This window comes from Schistocerca nitens, chromosome 5 (assembly GCF_023898315.1).
Source record: "Schistocerca nitens isolate TAMUIC-IGC-003100 chromosome 5, iqSchNite1.1, whole genome shotgun sequence".
Taxonomy (NCBI): Eukaryota; Metazoa; Arthropoda; class Insecta; order Orthoptera; family Acrididae; genus Schistocerca; species Schistocerca nitens.
The window spans coordinates 526,336,849-526,357,748 of record NC_064618.1 but is presented as its reverse complement, the minus strand read 5'-3'; the positions used below and the strand labels follow the sequence as shown (position 1 = coordinate 526,357,748).

Genomic DNA, 20,900 nt, shown 5'->3' with positions numbered 1-20,900 from the left:
GAGTTCGACCATGACGACCTCATGTACACTCAGCCTATCAAACCTATCATGAAATGAATTCGACATATTTGAAGCTTAGTTTTGAGAAATCTATTTAATTGACCAAAACCAGCATACGCCCTCTTCATTCTTGTGTTTAGTTCATTCATTGTTCATGAAGTCGTAGAATTCTGTCTTTTTTTTCAGAAGTAAAGAATTGTATTAGGAGCTATTTTCAGAATTTGTAAATTCAGCAAATAAATGCCTACTTCCAAACACAGTTAATAGCGAAATGAGGGAATATCTTCAGAGTGTGTAATCTAGGCCAAAGTTCATATTCTTAGACACGTCAAAGACAGCACACTGAAAAAAAGACTTCGAGAATACCTAAACGAGAACATTTTCGTTAAAGTTTGGTAGCGAATATCCATTATTATAGGGAAAAGTCGAAAAATATTGATTCAATTTTTTTAATCTGTGAAAGCGGCTTATCGGCTACTATAGCAATGACAGCAAAAGCAGTTATTATGCCTACATTTTGGAACATTAATTTTGAACTTCAATTGAACAACCCACAAGGAAAACTCGATGCTTTGGCAGTAATTACGTATGTTGATGATCTCCTGCTACTGGCCAAAGGTAACATCAGATTACAACTAGAAACAAACTTGGGAGGTCTGCTGGACACCTCCCAGGAGTGGTACAGGGTAAATTAACTTTTCATCGCACTGAAGACTAAGTTGCAGCCGAAAGACTATAATCAGAGTTAATTACATCATTATATGCCCACCGGTATGGAACTTGAGGAACACCTGTAAGAAAAAATTCTATGTTCACACCCCCGTAAATGCTGCATACTGAGCTGGTTTGACTATTATGAAGAAAATTTTTGACTTTACAGAAATAATCTTTTCATCTCTATTTATGAAAGAATCATATAATGTGTTACGATGCTAGCTAGCGTCTGGGTGCACGGACTGAGACTACTCACCGACAGAAAATGTCTGTGGTGAGGGTGCAGATACTCGGGACTCGTGTCAAGATAATCTCATCTCCATCAGAGAGCGTGTTATAGATTTATAGATTAGTTGCAAGAGGAATGTGACTCTTCTGCCACTGGAGGGTAGAAATATTGCTTTTCCACATGTCAGGGAAACGCTCCAAATGGCGGGACCTTCAACCAGCCGTTGGTCTTGTGCACTATCCGGCAGGACATTGTTTATACTGAGATTATTTACACAGGGCGCAAAGAAAATAGCAAACTGGTTGTTACTACGAAGCAAAAACCGCACCAGGCCACGTCTACTGGAATGTCCAGTTTATGAGTTCTCAGTGGCAGAAGGAGACTGCAACTCCATGGCAGCCTTGTCTACGAGGCGTTGCAAACTGAGCAAATATTTGGCTTCTGAAACGAAATAGCCTTAGTCGTATCACAGACAACAGAAAGAGAATACGCTGAAGAACAGGTGAGTGCTCAGGGCAGAAGGACATGACGGGCCATGGGGAAAGGGGACGGCTCGATACCAGGATCGAAAATGGTTCAAATGGCTCTGAGCACTATGGGACTTAACATCTGAGGTCATCAGTCCCCTAGGCTTAGAACTAATTAAACCTAACTAAACTAAGGACGTAACACACATCCATGCCCGAGGCAGGAATCGAACCTGCTACCGTAGCAGCAGCACGGTCCCGGACTGAAGCGCCTAGAACCGCTCGGCCACAGTGGCTGGCACCGGATTGAAATAAATGTAAACCGGTCTAGTGAAAGTAAGCTAGTTTTTGTTTCCGAGGCTGAATGAAGTTTGGAAGGAATCTCCAGGGTCTAACCTACCACATAGTTAGTAAATGTTCGACTTCGGTTTATTGGCAGAATTTTAATAAAGAGTGGTTCACCTGTAAACGAGACCGCATATAGGACGCTGATGCGACCTATTCATGAGTACTGCTCGAGTGTTTGGGATCCGTACGAGGTCGGATTGAAGGAAGACATCGAAACAATTCAGAGGGGGGTTCCAAATTAGCTACCGGTAGGTTGGAGCAACAGGTGTTACGGAGATGCTTTGGGAACTCAAATGGGATTTCCTGGTGGGAAGGCGACGTTCTTTTCGAGTAACACTATTGAGAACATTTAGAGAACCGACATTTGAAGCTGACTGCCGAACGATGCTACTGGCGCCAACACACATTGCGCGTAAGGACCACAGAGATAAGATGCGAGAAATTGGGGCTCATACAGAGGAATACAGACAGTCGTTTTTCTCTCGCTCTATCTGCGAGTCGACCAGGAAAGGAAATGACAAGCAGTGGACAGAGTACACTCGGCCACGCACCGAACGGTGGCTTGTGGAGTATGTATGTAGATGTAGATGTACGGGAAGACGAAACGGGAAGTGAATTTGCCCTGGACTTCCTTTCGGATCTACAAGATTTCCGAAGCTAGTGTGAAAAGAAAACCTGGGTAGAGTACCATAACAACTGAGATCGCATTAGATCACTAAAGAAACTGTCGTACAACCAGTCGCCTCCTTGACATATTGTTAGTGATGATGACAAAATTATTTCATGTTTTCTCTTCTCCTGTCTATTCTTCTTCCCATTTCCTCTCTCTCACTTTTATTACATATAATATTAGGGGCAAGGTAGTTTCAACAAGTAGTTCTAATGGAAAAATTAGTGAAGTTAACGTGTAGCCACTTCTTGAAAGAAACGAGTGCTGAGCAACGATTACTTGATGTGTTTTCTGTACAACTTGTTAAAAGATGTCGTACAAAGAGTCGGGTCCATTCAGTTACTTTTATGATGGACGACCGATAAAAAGAAATGTGAATGAGAAGGAAAACGAGGAACGGAATGGACTTAGAACATGATTTACCGTATACATTCGTTGACACAAATCGAATATAGCAAAGGTTGTGAGAAATAAACAGTACGCATCGCACCATTTACTCATTTTCATGGTTCAATAAATCATCTGCAAAAACACGTGAGTTTTATTTTTTTGATTTTTAAGTAAGTAGTTATCTTTACTTTTAAAAGGAACTGTTTTTTTATTGATAATCAAGTGATAAAATTTTTTAATCTTGAGATACATTCTAGGAGAAAGAAAACTGGCATTCTACGGATCGGAGCGTGGAATGTCAGATCCCTTAATCGGGCAGGTAGATTAGAAAATTTAAAAAGGGAAATGGATAGGTTAAAGTTAGATATAGTGGGAATTAGTGAAGTTCGGTGGCAGGAGGAACAAGACTTTTGGTCAGGTGATTACAGGGTTATAAATACAAAATCAAATAGGGGTAATGCAGGAGTAGGTTTAATAATGAATAAAAAAATAGGAGTGCGGGTTAGCTACTACAAACAGCATAGTGAACGCATTATTGTGGCCAAGATAGACACAAAGCCCATGCCTACTACAGTAGTACAAGTTTATATGCCAACTAGCTCTGCAGATGATGAAGAAATTGATGAAATGTATGACGAGATAAAAGAAATTATTCAGGTAGTGAAGGGAGACGAAAATTTAATAGTCATGGGTGACTGGAATTCGTCAGTAGGAAAAGGGAGAGAAGGAAACATAGTAGGTGAATATGGATTGGGTGGAAGAAATGAAAGAGGAAGCCGCCTTGTAGAATTTTGCACAGAGCATAACTTAATCATTGCTAACACTTGGTTCAAGAATCATAAAAGAAGGTTGTATACCTGGAAGAATCCTGGAGATACTAATAGGTATCAGATAGATTATATAATGGTAAGACAGAGATTTAGGAACCAGGTTTTAAATTGTAAGACATTTCCAGGGGCAGATGTGGATTCTGACCACAATCTATTGGTTATGAACTGCAGATTGAAACTGAAGAAACTGCAAAAAGGTGGGAATTTAAGGAGATGGGACCTGGATAAACTGAAAGAACCAGAGGTTGTAGAGAGTTTCAGGGAGAGCATAAGGGAACAATTGACAGGAATGGGAGAAAGAAATACAGTAGAAGAAGAATGGGTAGCTCTGAGGGATGAAGTAGTGAAGGCAGCAGAGGATCAAGTAGGTAAAAAGACGAGGGCTCATAGAAATCCTTGGGTAACAGAAGAAATATTGAATTTAATTGATGAAAGGAGAAAATATAAAAATGCAGTAAATGAAGCAGGCAAAAGGGAATACAAACGTCTCAAAAATTAGATCGACAGAAAGTGCAAAATGGCTAAGCAGGGATGGCTAGAGGACAAATGTAAGGATGTAGAGGCTTGTCTCACTAGGGGTAAGATAGATACTGCCTACAGGAAAATTAAAGAGACCTTTGGAGAGAAGAGAACCACTTGTATGAATATCAAGAGCTCAGATGGCAACCCAGTTCTAAGCAAAGAAGGGAAGGCAGAAAGGTGGAAGGAGTATATAGAGGGTTTATACAAGGGCGATGTACTTGAGGACAGTATTATGGCAATGGAAGAGGATGTAGATGAAGATGAAATGGGAGATAAGATACTGCGTGAAGAGTTTGACAGAGCACTGAAAGACCTGAGTCGAGACAAGGCCCCGGGAGTAGACAACATTCCATTAGAACTACTGATGGCCTTGGGAGAGCCAGTCATGACAAAACTCTACCATCTGGTGAGCAAGATGTATGAGACAGGCGAAATACCCACAGACTTCAAGAAGAATATAATAATTCCAATACCAAAGAAAGCAGGTGTTGACAGATGTGAAAATTACCGAACTATCAGTCTAATAAGTCACAGCTGCAAAATACTAACGCGAATTCTTTACAGACGAATGGAAAAACTGGTAGAAGCGGACCTCGGGGAAGATCAGTTTGGATTCCGTAGAAATGTTGGAACACGTGAGGCAATACTAACCTTACGACTTATCTTGGAAGAAAGATTAAGAAAAGGCAAACCTACGTTTCTAGCATTTGTAGACTTAGAGAAAGCTTTTGACAACGTTAACTGGAATACTCTCTTTCAAATTCTGAAGGTGGCACGGGTAAAATACAGGGAGCGAAAGGCTATTTACAACTTGTACAGAAACCAGATGGCAGTTATAAGAGTCGAGGGACATGAAAGGGAAGCAGTGGTTGGGAAAGGAGTGAGACAGGGTTGTAGCCTCTCCCCGATGTTATTCAATCTGTATATTGAGCAAGCAGTAAAGGAAACAAAAGAAAAATTCGGAGTAGGTATTAAAATTCATGGAGAAGAAGTAAAAACTTTGAGGTTCGCCGATGACATTGTAATTCTGTCAGAGACAGCAGAGGACTTGGAAGAGCAGTTGAACGGAATGGACAGTGTCTTGAAAGGAGGATATAAGATGAACATCAACAAAAACAAAACGAGGAGAATGGAATGTAGTCAAATTAAATCGGGTGATGCTAAGGGGATTAGATTAGGAAATGAGACACTTAAAGTAGTAAAGGAGTTTTGCTATTTAGGGAGTAAAATAACTGATGATGGTCGAAGTAGAGAGGATATAAAATGTAGACTGGCAATGGCAAGGAAAGCGTTTCTGAAGAAGAGAAATTTGTTAACATCGAGTATAGATTTAAGTGTCAGGAAGTCGTTTCTGAAAGTATTTGTATAGAGTGTAGCCATGTATGGAAGTGAAACATGGACGATAACCAGTTTGGACAAGAAGAGAATAGAAGCTTTCGAAATGTGGTGCTACAGAAGAATGCTGAAGATAAGGTGGGTAGATCACGTAACTAATGAGGAGGTATTGAATAGGATTGGGGAGAAGAGAAGTTTGTGGCACAACTTGACTAGAAGAAGGGATCGGTTGGTAGGACATGTTTTGAGGCATCAAGGGATCACAAATTTAGCATTGGAGGGCAGCGTGGAGGGTAAAAATCGTAGAGGGAGACCAAGAGATCAATACACTAAGCAGATTCAGAAGGATGTAGGTTGCAGTAGGTACTGGGAGATGAAGAAGCTTGCACAGGATAGAGTAGCATGGAGAGCTGCATCAAACCAGTCTAAGGACTGAAGACCACAACAACAACAACATACATTCTAGAGGTTGTATTGCATAGCTTCAGTAAACTTCAGAAATGGCATCATGTAACACCATAAGCTGTTGTTGAAAGTGTTATTTAATAAAACGACCAGTTTCCGATCGGAGACCATTTTGCAACACTGCTTGGGTTAGCAGCAAGAGTTACATTGGAATGAACTGACGTCAAAAAAGGGCACAATATTTAAAAAAAATTGAATGGAAACTGTAGTTACTATTTACTCGCTACACTGTTTCCAGTGGATTTGTGACACTGTGCTCCTTTTCTGATGTCATTTCATTCCAATGTAACTCTTGCTGTTAACCGAAATTGTGCCGGAAGAAAATCTTTAACCAAAACCGGTTGCGTATTAAAGAATACTTTTAACAGCAGCTTACCGCAGTCTGACATAATAGTCGCGACATATCGTCTCGTTTTTGTTTACCGAGCGAGGTTGCGCAGTGGTTACCACACCGGAATCCCATTAGGGAGAACGACGGTTCAAACCCGCGTACGGCCATCACGATTCATGTTTTCCGTGATTTCCCTACATCGCTTCAGGAAAATGCCGGGATGGTTCCTTTGAAATGGCACGGCCGACTTCCTTCCGCAACCCGATGGGATCGATGACCTCGCTGTTTGGTCCCTGCCCTCAAACAAAACAATCTCGTTTTTGTTACACCCAGCGACAGGAGCGCTCCAAGCGACCAGCAAGCAACACTTCCGAATACGATATGGTATGAGTGCGCATACTAACGTTTATACTGATTTTTAACTTAGTTTTTACAATAGAGAGTGTATGTAATAATCGACGATAACTAAAGAAATTACACCACATTGTGATTATTTACTTTCGGAAGGACCCTGGGAGGACCGAAACGCTGCATTACAGGACAGTTTAATAACGATTTTCTTTTAGTGTACAGACATTTCCTGAATAATGACGTTTTCCTTCAATAACAAAAAAATTGGTAGTAAACACCAGCAGGCCGTTGTGACCGAGCGGTTCTAGGCGCTTTAGTCCGGAATCGCGGTGCTGCTACAGTCGCAGGTTCGAATCCTGCCTCGGACATGGATGTGTGTGATGTCCTTAGGTTAGTTAGGTTTAAGTAGTTCTAAGTCTAGGGGACTGATGACCTGAGATGTTAAGTCCCATAGTGCTTAGAATCATTTGAACCATTTTAAAGTAAACACCAGAAGCGTTGACCATTTACAAAAAGACGTCGTATATCTATCCACTAAAGCAGACTCTTGCGTGCTACATTTTCAGCCAAACCAATGAATGTGGAACGTAGGAAACGAATATGGAATGTAATAGGTACATTATTTTATGTATCAAATAAGCCACGACAACTGCAACTTATAGGAAAACCACACAAATGTGATAATTGCCGCGCAGGGCTACTAGCCTCGTGGCCGGCCGCGGTGGTCTCACGGTTCTAGGCGCGCAGTCAGGAACCGTGCGACTGCTACGGTCGCAGGTTCGAATCCTGCCTCGGGCATGGATGTGTGTGATGTCCTTAGGTTAGTTAGGTTTAAGTAGTTCTAAGTTCTAGGGGACTAATGACCACAGCAGTTGAGTCCCATAGTGCTCAGAGCCATTTTTGTTAGCCTAGCGGTCTAGGGCGCTGCAGTCGTGGACTGTGCGGCTGGTCGCGGCGGAGGTTCGAGTCTTCCCTCGGGCATGGGTGTGTTTGTCCTTAGGATCATTTAGGTTACGTAGTGTGTAAGCTTAGGGACTAATGACCTTAGCAGTTAAGTCCCATAAGATTTCACACACATTTGAACATTTTTTTGTGATAATAAGTTGTCAAAAGCAATAACACTCTTTCCTACACTAGGGAAAGCAATTTCACTATTGTTGCTAGATCTGAGCCACAAACGGCAAGAATTTGCTTTTTGAGAAAAATTAATTACATTTACAAGAATATTCGTGTATTAGAAGAAAGTCGACTGAAGTGTAAGAAAGGGCGAATCACTGGACTCCATAAAAATTTTTTAAGTCCCGAGGAAAGTGCGTATGATGATAATAACAGACAACAACAGAAATGTGTGGTGCTTCTCATGCATGAAAAACGTTTATATTCTCTTGCTTTCAGCGGAATAAGCTGCATATGTAGACATATTCAAAATCATTTCTTCCTGAATAAGTTGTAGCTCATATTATTGAATCAGTGTGATTCGTCTGTTTGTACATGTATTTCACGATACTTCGTGTGTTTTGGTAATTTACTAAGGCATGGAACGCAGAAATATTACATCTATTCCGTTAATTAAGAAGAAAATAATTAAAAACAAACATCCTGACGGCGCGTGTGATCGTATTCTTTCTCACCGTTTGGAGCCCTAGTGTGGCGCTAGCTGTCAAACGATAACAACTTTCACACCAGAGTGTCGTGATTGTGTTTGTCAGACTGTGAGCTTACGGTGTTTTGTGACGTCGTTTCTAAATTTATATGGGAGTACTGCCTGATCCCTGTCTTCTTTCACGCGTATGTTGGTCTTCAGTCCTGAGACTCGTTTGACGCAGCTCTCCATGCTACTCTATCCTGTGCAAGCTGCTTCATCTCCCAGCCTACATCCTTCTGAATCTGCTTAGTGTATTCATCTCTTGGTCTCCCTCTACGATTTTTGCCCTCCACACTGCCCTCCAATACTAAATTGGTGATCCCTTGATGCCTCAGAATATGCCCTACCAACCCATCCCTTCTTCTAGTCAAGTTGTGCCACAAATTTCTCTTCTCTCCAATTCTATTCAATACTTCCTCGTTAGTTATGTGATCTACCCATCTAATCTTCAGCATTCTTCTGTAGCACCACATTTCGAAAGCTTCTATTCTCTTCTTATCCAAACTATTTGTCGTCCATGTTTCACTTCCATACATGGCTACACTCCGTACAAATACTTTCAGAAACGACTTCCTGACACTTAAATCTATACTCGATGTTAACAAATACCTCTTCTTCAGAAACGCTTTCCTTGCCATTGCCAGTCTACATTTTATATCCTCTCTACTTCGACCATCATCAGTTGTTTTGCTCCCCAAATAGCAAAACTCCTTTACTACTTTAAGTGTCTCATTTACTAGTCTCATTCCCTCAGCATCACCCGACTTAATTCGACTACATTCCATTATTTTCGTTTTGGTTTTGTTGATGTTCATCTTATATCCACCTTTCAAGACACTGTCCATTCCGTTCAACTGCTCTTCCAAGCCCTTTGCTGTTTCTGACAGAATTACAATGTCATCGGCGAACCTCAAGGTTTTTATTTCTTCTCCATGGATTTTAATACCTACTCCGAACTTGTCTTTTGTTTCCTTTACTGCTTGCTCAATATACAGATTGAGTAACATCGGGGATAGGCTACAACCCTGTCTCACTCCCTTCCCAACCGCTGCTTCCCTTTCATGTCCCTCGACTCTTATAACTGACATCTGGTTTCTGTACAAATTGTAAATAGCCTTTCGTTCCCTGTATTTTACCCGTGCCACCTTCAGAATTTGAAAGAGTATTCCAGTCAACATTGTCGAAAGCTTTCTCTAAGTCTACAAATGCTAGAAACGTAGGTTTGCCTTTTCTTAATCTAGCTTCGAAGATAAGTCGTAGGGTCAGTATTGTCTCACGTGTTTTCACGCGTAATGATCTCAGAAAGGTGTGTTAGAGGAACTAGCGGGCAGGTCATGTGTACCACCACAACACGAACACGGTTCTATTCCCGTTCGAGCACAAGAGAGTGAGACAGCAGCAGCAGCAGCGGAGCTGTGGGAGTGTACTCACCGCGGAAGGAGAGGTAGGTAGCGATGATGAGGATGTTGGCGAGGACGATGGCTACCCCCACGATGAGCATGATGCCGGCCTGCGTTATGGGCTCCAGCGTGGAGCGTGCGGCCGCTGCGTGCACAGGCACACGCACACGCGCACGCACTCGCTGACGCCTGCGCCTAGAGGGGCGGCGCCCCGCGCATGGCGCCTCCGCCTCCGCGTCCGCGTCACCGCCCCACCCGCGCCCTTCTCCTCCAGCGCCGCCGCCGCATCCAGCTGCAACACGGCACGGCGCACCACGTGCAGTCAGCCGCCGAGCTCCACACCACAGGCGCGTCTCTTTATTAAGCACAGTTTATATGTTAAAAAGAGCATTAAAATAGCGGGTGATCAAAAAGTCAGTATAAATTTGAAAACTGAATAAATCACGGAATAATGTAGATAGAGAGGTACAAATTGACGCACATGCTTGGAATGACATGGGGTTTTATTAGAACAAAAAAAAAAAAATACTAAAGTTCAAAAAATGTCCGGCAGATGGCGCTTCATCTGACCAGAATAGCAATAATTAGCAAAAAAAAGTAAGACAAAGCAAAGGTGATATTCTTTGCAGGAAATGCTCAATATGTCCACCATCATTCCTCAACAATAGCTGTAGTCGAGGAATAATGTTGTGAACAGCACTGTAAAGTGTTGTGTTGGCTGAAGAGCCAACACCGTGTTACAACTGGAGGCCGAAATGCACGCGTTTTACCTCACGCAGGCTGGCGTGATGAGGGAAGAACTATACTGACGTGAGGTCTGGAACATGACAAGGAATGAGAATTCAGAAAGCGGACGTAATTAGTTTCATACTTAACTTTAATCCATTAATGAAGAACGTCGCTCTTGACGGTACATGAGTCACGATATTATCTGTTCAGAAGACATATAGTAACTGAATAAGGCGCCTTGCTAGGTCGTAGCAAATTACGCAGCTGAAGGCTATGCTAAACCGTCGTCTCGGCAAATGAGAGCGTGTGTAGTCAGTGAACCATCGCTAACAAATTCGGCGGTACAACTGGGGCGAGTGCTAGGGAGTCTCTCTAGACTAGACCCGCCGTGTGGCGGCGCTCGGTCTGTAATCACTGATAGTGGCGACACGCGGGTCCGACTTATACTATCGGACCGCGGCCGATTTAAAGGCTACCACCTAGCAAGTGTGGTGTCTAGCGGTGACACCACATAAAGCATGTCCGGAGTTATGGTGAGGCATTGGCGTCGGATGTTGTCTTTCAGCATCCATAGAGATGTCGGTCGATCACGATACACTTGCAACTTCAGGTAACCCCAAAGCCAATAATCTTACGGACTTAGCTCTGGGGACCTGGGAGGCCAAGCATGACGAAAGTGGCGGCTGAGCACACGATCGTCACCAAACAACGCGCAAGAGATCTTGCACGCGTCTAGCAATATGGGGTGGAGCGCCATCCTGCATAAACATCGTACGTTCCAGTAGGTCTTTATCAGCCAGGATGGGGATGATGCGATTCTGTAACATTTCGGCGTACCTCTCACCCGTCACGGTAGCAGTTACAAAACCAGAATCACGCATTTCCTTGAAGAAAAAAGGCCCGATAACGTTAGATGTGGTAACTCCAACCCATACCGTGACTTTCTCGTCGTGCAATGGAGTTTCCACCACAGTTCTAGGATTTTCGGTAGCCCAAATTCCGCAGTTGTGGCCGCTGACAGGCCCTCGGAGCGTGAAATGAGCTTCGTCGGTCTACAACACGTTGCTCAACCAATCGTCATCTTCCGCCATCTTTTGAAACGCCCACACCTCTAATCCCCTCCGCTTCACTAAATCACCAGGTAACAGTTCATGATGCCGATGGATTTTGTACGGATAGCATCGGAGGGCACGCGTAAGTACCAACCAAACAATAGTGTATGGAATACCGGTGCGACGTGCGACTGCACGAGCGCTGACTTCCCCGTGCATAGACGAACCAGCTACAGTCTCCATTTCTTCCTGAACTGTCTCAGCAGCATTACGCCTTCTGCTCGGTCGGCCACTACAAGGTCTATCGTCTAAACAACCCGTGGCTTCGAACTTCGAAATCATTCTCGCCACAGCTGCATTTGTCAACGGACCTTTACCCGTTCGAAACTCCTTCCTATGACGATAGCACCGTAACGCTGAACTAGCACATTCCCCATTCTGATAACACAGCTTCACTAAAAGCGCCTTTTCAGGTAACGTCAACATGCTGTGACTGCTGGCGCATGTGATTCTCTCTCTCATTACAGCTCCTTTAATACACGATTGTCATGCGCAGTCACTGACGTTTTGCTGTCCAGCGCCATCTGTCGGACATTTTGAGAACTTTTTTTTGTTCTAATAAAACCCCATGTCGTTTCAAGCATGTGTGTCAATTTTTACCTTTCTATCTACACTATTCCGTGGCTTATTATGTTTTCAAATTTATACTGACTTTTTGATCACCCTGTATTACAACACAAAAACATACAATTCAACATTCTGAGATCTTATCTTCGTTGAGTCGCGCATTGCTATGAGGGGGAAAAAATTACTGAGCCTGACACACATTTCGCTTTGAATTGGTTGACCCAGTTACTTACGTGTTCTGTGTGTTGTGACTAGATGAAACTACAATCGTCCGGTGACAACTATGGATTCTGTGAATTTTCCGGCAGATGGTTCATTTCCACAAAAACAACTTTATTACATTAATGAGATTAATACACTTATTTAATATGTACTGGAGAAAGGTGCTATTACAAAAGCATGTTCACAAGCAAAGGTGATATTAGAATACTGCATTAGCTGCGAGTACTATTGATGAATCAGCTTATTTGACACCGCATAGAAAGTATATGAAAGAAAAGTGAACAAGAGGTTATAGCTGAAAATTTATTAGGCGGAGAACAGATAGGGTTTATAACGGGCAGATGGACGACAGATGCAGTATATATACACTATAGCCCATTAAAATTGCTACACCACGAAGATGACGTGCTACAGACGCGAAATTTAACCGACAGGAAGAAAATGCTATGATATGTAAATGATTAGCTTTCCAGAGCATTCACAGAAGGCTGGCGCCGGTGGCGACACCTACAACGTGCTGACATGAGGAAAGTTTCCAACCGATTTCTCATACAAAAACAGCAGTTGAACGGCGTTGCCTGGTGAAACGTTGTTGTGATGCCTCGTGTAAGGAGGAGTAATGCGTACCATCACGTTTCTCACTTTGATAAAGGTCAGACTGTAGCCTATTGCGATTGCGGTATATCATATCGCGACATTGCTGCTCGCGTTGGTCGAGATCCAATGACTGTTAGCAAAATGTGGAATCGGTGGGTTCAGGAGGGTAATACGGAACGCCGTGCTGGATCCCAACGACCTCGTATCACTAGCAGTCGAGATGACAGGCATCTTATCTGCATGGCTTTAACGGATCGTGCAGCCACGTCTCGATCCCTGAGTCAACAGATGGGCACGTTTGCAAACAACAACCATCTGCAGGAACAGTTCGACGACGTTTGCAGCAGCATGGACTATCAGGTCGGAGACCATGGCTGCGATTTCCCTTGACGCTGCATCACAGACAGGAGCCCCTGCGATGGTGTACTCAACCTCGAACGTGGGTGCACGAATGGCTAAACGTCATTTTTTCGGGTGAATCCAGGTTCTGTTGGCAGCATCATGATGGTCGCATCCGTGTTTGGCGACATCGCGGTGAACGCACATTGGAAGCGTGTATTCGTCATCGCCATACTTTCATATCACCTGGCGTGATGGTATGGGGTGCCATTGGTTGCACGTCTCGGTCACCTCTTGTTTGCGTTGACGGCACTTTGAACAGTGGACGTTACATTTCAGATGTGTTACGACCCGTGGCTCTACTCTACATTCGATCACTGCGTAACCCTACATTTCAGCAGGATAATGCACGACCGCATGTTGCAGGTCCTGTACGGGCCTTTCTGGATACAGAAAATGTTCGACTGCTGCCCTGGTCAGCACGATCTCCAGATCTCTCATCAATTGAAAACGTCTGGTCAGTGGTGGTCGAGCAAATTGCTCGTCACAATACGCCAGTCACTATTCTTGATGAACTGTGATATCGTGTTGAAGCTGCATGGGCAGCTGAACTGTACACGCCATCCAAGCTCTGTTTGACTCAATGCCCAGGCGTATCAAGGCCGTTATTGCGACCAGAGGTGGTTGTTCTGGGTACTGATTTCTCAGGATTTATGCACCCAAATTGTGTGAAAATGTAATCACATGTCAGTTCTAGTATAATATATTTGTCCAATGAATACCCGTTTATCACCTGCATTTCTTCTTGGTGTAGCAATTTTAATGGCCCGTAGTGTAATAAAACAAATAACCGAAAAACAGAGAGTATAATAGGGAAACCCATCTAGCGTTCATTGATTTTATTAAGGCATTCAATAATGTGGATAGACAGGAACTGTTGAGAATTGTGGGAAAGAGAATATACCCAACACACCTAACACGTGTTTTAAAAATTCTGTGCGAACATACGACTGCAATTTTAGATATAAATGGTACATTAACACAGCCTATAGCGACAAACAAACAAGGAAGACAAGGGTGCAGCCTTTCATCCACTCTTCGTAAAATTTATTGAATTGACCCAATTCGGAAATGGAAGGAGATTTTTAACGGGAGGATTAAGAGTAACAGGATTTCCCACTTGGATTGTCTTTTATATGCAGACGACGCCACACTGTTGGTGGATAATGAAGATGATCTACGAAGGGGAATACATTTACTAGGTAGGGCTTGTGAAGAGTACAGTTTGACGATTTCAGGAAAGAAGACAGTACAATGGTTCTCGAAGGGAAATAACCTGTATGGCCAAAAATTGTGAGTAATAATAGAACAATAGAAGAGGTCAAAAATTGTAGTCGCTTAGATTGGGGCGTCACATATGAATATGACGAAAACATAGAGAAGAAATCAGCAAAGTTTGGATGTATGTGTAGAATAATAAACAGATGTCTAAATTTATATAATGCAGCAATCAGTCGTCCTTTTTTAGATTTTATTAGGCAAATCCAGATTTCGGCTAGTGGCTAGCCAATCTCAATGCACTACTTTATATTCTCGACGCATGTAAGTCACTGTTATTCTGGCGTCAGTCACATTTCTTTGAATACTACTCACTAGTCCAGTGTGCTAACCACCGCGCCACCTCGCTCGGTAATAGTTATTTGACTCCATATGTTGTTCTGAAACATTGTGCAATTGCCTCCACTGATAACGTGTTTGAGGCAGCAGCAGTTTGCAGATGACAGCAGAAAATGCACGTCTGAACATTTGTGGGATGAGTTACGGTGTTGGTTACCAGCCACACCAAACCGCCACAAACCGGCTAATGAGGTTATGTTGCTAAGAGCTACGGAAGAAAATACCTACAGACGTACACTGAAGCTTAGTGCAAAGTCTTTGTACTGGTAATGGGAGGACATGTGTAAATGTTTCTGAAGATCGTCAGTATTTCGTCAAGACTCCTGACTTCCTCCAGTATTTCCAATCCCGTGGCAATTTCTTTATCGGCCCTAAGTAATCTGGTTTCAAATTCTTCTCTCATAGATTTACGCTATGATGCTGATTCTAATGTTAACGTATATCTAAATAACCTGCGTTTCGTACTGGCAATATTTTTTCGTAGATTTTTTTCTCGCCAATTATTTCTAACTCTTCATTTCGTAATTACTCTTCAGAGACGACAGGCTTAAATGCCGTGCGACATAACGAGGACATGATGTACGTTGCAGAAATTTTACAAAATGCTGAAAAAATAGCTACATATTGCATAGGACCAAACGTTCCGATTTTCCGCGTAAGAAAAGAGGTTTTGACTGAAATGTTTCGCAAAATATGTCCCTTTGAAATCGTAGTCCTCGGAAAAATGCTTTTCTTCCCGCGATGTGTTTTTTGGGACTGGAGGTGAAACTGTGCTCTGCTTTCTCTGAAGGCTTACCTTTCATACTGCCAATAATATTTTATCAGTAAGCAACACTCTTATTGCGCCCTTTTCCCTGAACAACTGTACTGAAATAATGGGGCAGTGCCAGTCCTGGCCCAGTCTGCATTACTGCCACATCTCTTCCCCTCCACCTCTACTCTGCACTTGCCCCCTCCTCCACCTCTCTAGGTCAAATTAGGTAGTTAAAGTGGCGGAAAATTAAAAAATGGGTGCTCCTATTGGTCAGGACAGACCCTACCCTTCCACGAGCAGCCATTAAGTAGAAATACCTTCATAAGTTGACATTTAACACACGTAATCAATTATGCTAAAAGAGGCTTATGGTTGTTTCCGACTCCCTTCATTTTCACTTAAACAATAAGTCATGGCTTCAGAATGAGTTTCAAGTTATGGCTTGTTTATATGCAGCAGATCTGATACTTTCCTCTCGAGGATGTGCTGTTCAACGAAACGTTCAAGGTAATTTCGGAATATCCTTTTGGTGTAATGTCACAAAAATGTTGGCTTTGTATCCCGTTCTTAAAGAGGCAGTCTCGTACTATGTACCTATACTTCTGTTACCTCTAAATGACTGGCGAGTTTAAGTGCAGTGTTTTCCAGGCTTTCTCTGAAGCGAATTACCACTTATAAACGTAGCATGCATGAAAAGGGAAAAATGACATCAGCGTGGGCGAGAAGTCTCCGATCCACCGAGTATAGAGTGAGGGGGAATTCTGCCTTGCTGCAACCACAAGCGTTCTACAAGGCCTCCTTCGTCAAGCTTAGGTATTGACCATGTCTCTACACTTGCAAAAAAAGGGCGTTTCACAGCCCCTTCAAAAAAGTACAGTACAAGCACATGTTGTGATGTAATCGCTACCTATATCATTACATGAGCTCTTTGGCTCGAACGACAATATTTCTAGGATGTGAGCTGAAATAAATCGCTCATTCATTTGAAAACATAATCTTGGCACGGTTTACTGTATTTTTAAATCGAGTTAACAAAGCATGGCACGCAAAACGTGCTTATTCCGGTCTGTATCCGAAACTCATTTAGGAAAGTCGTTCGAGGAAGTCTAACTTTAAGGTCTTTTTTTCATGTGATTTCGCATTGGTGTCTTCGGTATGCCGATTCTGCAGCACGTTAACATGTAGACTAAACAGGCGACTGTTTAGTTGAAGCAATGACTCCGACACATGTTTGTTCTCGCGTCTTCTTCCTTCCACTCCTTGGCCTGTCTAACGTTGCCAAAACACCTCTTTGTCAGTTCAGAAGTATTGCTTTCGCGGAGGAGCATTATTAAATCTTTCCTGGAATTCTCCTACAGTCTGTTTCGCCTCCCAATAGTGTAGCTACGTCTGCTGACATCTGCCATTTCTACAAATTAAAACTCGACCGCGATTACGAAAACATGTAAATATGAATTCCAACAACTCTTTGCAATAATTGGTAAAAAGTAACATAGCTATGAGGGTTGAATGAAAAGTAATGCCTACATCTTCGTTAATTGGGTTTGGATGGGAATATTTTAATAAATAAAACGCAGAAATAATCGTTAGAATGTGATCTTTAATTACCAATGTTCACTTTTCCACACAATCACCAGGCAGTTGGATACATTTCTGCCAACGACTAACAAGTTTTCTGAATTCGTCACGGAAGAAGTCGACAGTCTGTTTCCGCAACCACAGTCGCACAGTTCTCTCAACGTCTTCATCAGAAGCATAATGATGTCCCCATAGATCGTCTTTCATTATCGGGAACAGATGGAAGTCAGACAGTGCTAAATCTGCACTGTATGGAGGATGCCGCACGGTGGTGAGATTCAGTCCCTGAAGTTCTGCTGTGCTGGCACGTGAATTGTGTGGTTTGGCATTGTAATGCTGCAGGAAAACTTTTCCTTTTTCCTTTCGGACCCTTGTTAGCCGTCGTTTCAGAGTTCGCAGCCTTGTGATGTAACACTATGAATTTATTGTTGTTCCACGATCAAGGAAATCAACATGGATAACTCCATCTGCGTCCCAGAACACTGTGGCCATGATTTTTCCAGCTGAGGGCTGTGTCTTGAATTTCTTTTTCTGGGGCGAGTCTTTGTGTCGATATTCCATAGACTGACGTTTCGTCTCCAGGTCATAATGGTGTACCCACGTTTCGTCTCCTGTCACAATTGAATGGAGAAAGGCGTCATCTTCATTCTCGTAAAGCGAGAGGAGTTCCTGGCAAATTTCAAGTCTCTGCGCTTTCATTCCAGGAGTCAGTATCCGGAGTACCCATCGTGCACAGATCTTCCGATAGCCAAGAAAAGCAATAATGTGACCCACAGGTTCTTGTGAAATGCCAATTGTGCTTGCAATTTCTCTCTGAGTGATACGACTATCGTCCTGAATCAATCTGTCAACATTTTGCTCGTGAAATTCGATGGTTGCTGTCACAGGCCGTCCAACTCTTTGTCACGGAGGTCAGATGTTCCCGCCTCAACATCTTTAAACTTACTCGCCCAACGACACACAGTACTCACATCAACACAATCACCATAAAATGCTTTCATTCTCTGATGAATCTCCTTTGGGTTAACGCATTCTGCTGTCAAGAATTGAATGACTGCACGTTGATTAAATCGCATTGACCGACCGTCTGCGCAGGGTTCCATACTTTACACTGTAACACACAACCTTTCAATGCTAAGGCATCCCGCCAACTGGAGCAGTAGAGAAGAGGCTACGGAACAAGCCAGTACCTGCCGCATACCAATGCTGCCAACTGTTGAAGAGTTACGAAGATGGAGGCATAACGTTTCAGTCAACTCTCGTACCATTCTACATAAAAACATTTGATACTAATCTGGGGTTACATGGGAACAGGGACTTCTTACCCATCTGGTACATTTGAATATTTTAATTTATTTTTTTCCGCTAATGCACTAAAATATATCTGTGTTTTTCTGTATGTTAAAGATTAAATATTAATGTCGCTTTTCAATAGCTATACTTCTCACTCAGACGAATTTTTATCTAGGAATTACTAGTCTGCAGGGTGATTAGAAACAGTCTGAAATTTTGTAAGGATGTTGCAGGATAGCTTGTGCTGAGAAACAATGTTCAGAAAAAAAAAATTCGATATACTGCGCCGCTTCCGAATTAATTAGGATTGAAGTCAGCTACTCAGGCTGTTGCGCGCTCAGATTCAAGCGGTCCGCTAGATACAATTAGTGTCAGTTGTTTTCATAGCGCAAACGAGACTGCTCAGTCTTTGGCTCGGATTAAATCCTTACTATTGTCCCATGGCCAATTTTTCTGCCACTTTCTTGTAAGGGCTCTGGAATTTGCACGTGCAACAAGCTGATCGGCTAACTCCAATGCCAATTGACTTGGCAACAGTTCAACGTATCGAATTTTTTTGTTAACCATTATTCCTCAGGACAACTAACGCTGCGACACCCTTACAAGCTTATCACAGTGTTTGTGACCTTTCTGCCCAAAAATAAAAAAGAACCTAGTATTTAAATAATGTTGCCTGAGCAGAACTGAAAAATAACGCGTCCATCAATGTTTAAATCAAGTGTACATATCCTACGAACTGCCTCAATCTACACCATTTCGATAAAAAAAATCATTCAAAGAATCTATGGAACATGTAACTAACTATCGTTATTTAAAATACACCCCTTACGTAATCAAGAGAGACTGCAATACCATTCCTGCGATGCTGTAACACAGAAATTTAATCTAATCAAAAAGCGAGATCCCTTTACTAGGAAACTGAACTCCCCGAATGAAATGTTTTATAGGATATGCTTGAAAAATATTCTTGATTAAAAATGAAAGCAAGCTGTGTGCAACAGAGCCACAGCATTCCCGGAAATTGCGAGCAAGATGCTGCAGCAGCCAGACTCGTTTTGGTACTGTTCCCGGGGTTCGCAAGGGTTGTGAATACGCGAGTTAAATTTCCGGGAAAGGCTGCCGCCCCCGCACTGGAAGAGGTGGCAGAGGGGGCGGGGTGGGGAAGGTGTGGGGGAGGGGTGGGGGGGGGGGGTAACAGCTGCCTCGGTGGTCAATTAGCCGCTTCCAGGAACCGGCAGCGCCCCTGGTTGTTGCCCGAACAGTTGCAGGCGGCGGCAGCGCTGCGTTACGCGGAACTCGACCGCCGGGATCGAAGAACGTTACTGCCACTTGTCGTCGCTTACGTGTGACGCCACAAACGTGTTCCGTAACTATGGCGTTATTGCCTGGTGCCGGAGTAATCAATATCCCAGCACCGAGGTCGCGTGATTAACCTTGAGAATTATTGATTAAGACTTGTTGCTGTCCGGAAGATAGTTTTCACAGGCTGCGCAGTACTGTCAGTGGCAGTCGATAACTGGCATGTTTCTTAACCTCTACGTGTCTGATGTTCTGTAAGCCGTCCTTGAGACACGCACACTCCAATTACAACAGAATTTTGTCAAAATTTCTCAAAGATTTGTATGCTTTACTTCCAAGGAGGGCATACGGTAATCGGATTTTTATAATTTTTTAAATTTATGGTACGTGAAGTAAGGACAACTTTTTTTTATCTTTCGACAAGTAGCGCGGCTATGTGGTAGAATGCTCACCTGCCGTGTAGGCGTCATAGTTTCGAATCATGGCCAATACGAAGTTTTAAACAGAGCTTCATATTCTACTAGCATTTCCGTGAAGCGAAATGTACATAAAGATGAAACAGTCCAGTAGACTGGAGACTAATAACCATCGGTTCTGGTCCCGTTTAGATTTTCCGTTCATCTCTAATATCTACGACATTTAAATATAAATATAAAAATACTCTACTGGCCATCGAAATTGCCACACCAAGAAGAAATACAGATGATAAACGGGTATTCATTGGACAAATACATTATACTAGAACTGACATATGATTAAATTTTCACACAATTTTGGTGCATAGATGCAGAGAAATCAGTACCCAGAACAACCACCTCTGGCCGTAATAACGGCCTTGATACGCCTGGGCATTGAGTCAAACAGAGCTTGGATGACGCGTACAGGTACAGCTTCAACACGATGCCACAGCTCATCAAGAGTAGTGACTGGCGTATTGTGACGAGCTAGTTGCTCGGCCACCATTGACCAGACGTTTTCAGTTTGTGAGGGATCTGGAGAATGTGCTGGCCTGGGCAGCAGTCGAACATTTTCTGTA

At 42.9% G+C, this 20,900-nt stretch overlaps 1 protein-coding gene across 1 annotated transcript in view; it reads right to left on the bottom strand.

The window, feature by feature from the left end:
- Positions 1-15,743, bottom strand: part of LOC126260565 (G-protein coupled receptor 52-like) — a 107,479-nt gene extending 91,736 nt beyond the window's left edge. Inside the window, exons 1-2 of the mRNA XM_049957899.1 lie at positions 15,737-15,743; positions 9,729-10,052 (exon numbers count right to left, since the gene is read on the bottom strand). Coding sequence (XP_049813856.1) covers positions 9,729-10,052; positions 15,737-15,743 — 331 coding nt within the window. The remainder of the gene's footprint in view (positions 1-9,728; positions 10,053-15,736) is intronic.
- Positions 15,744-20,900: the final 5,157 nt, after the last annotated feature.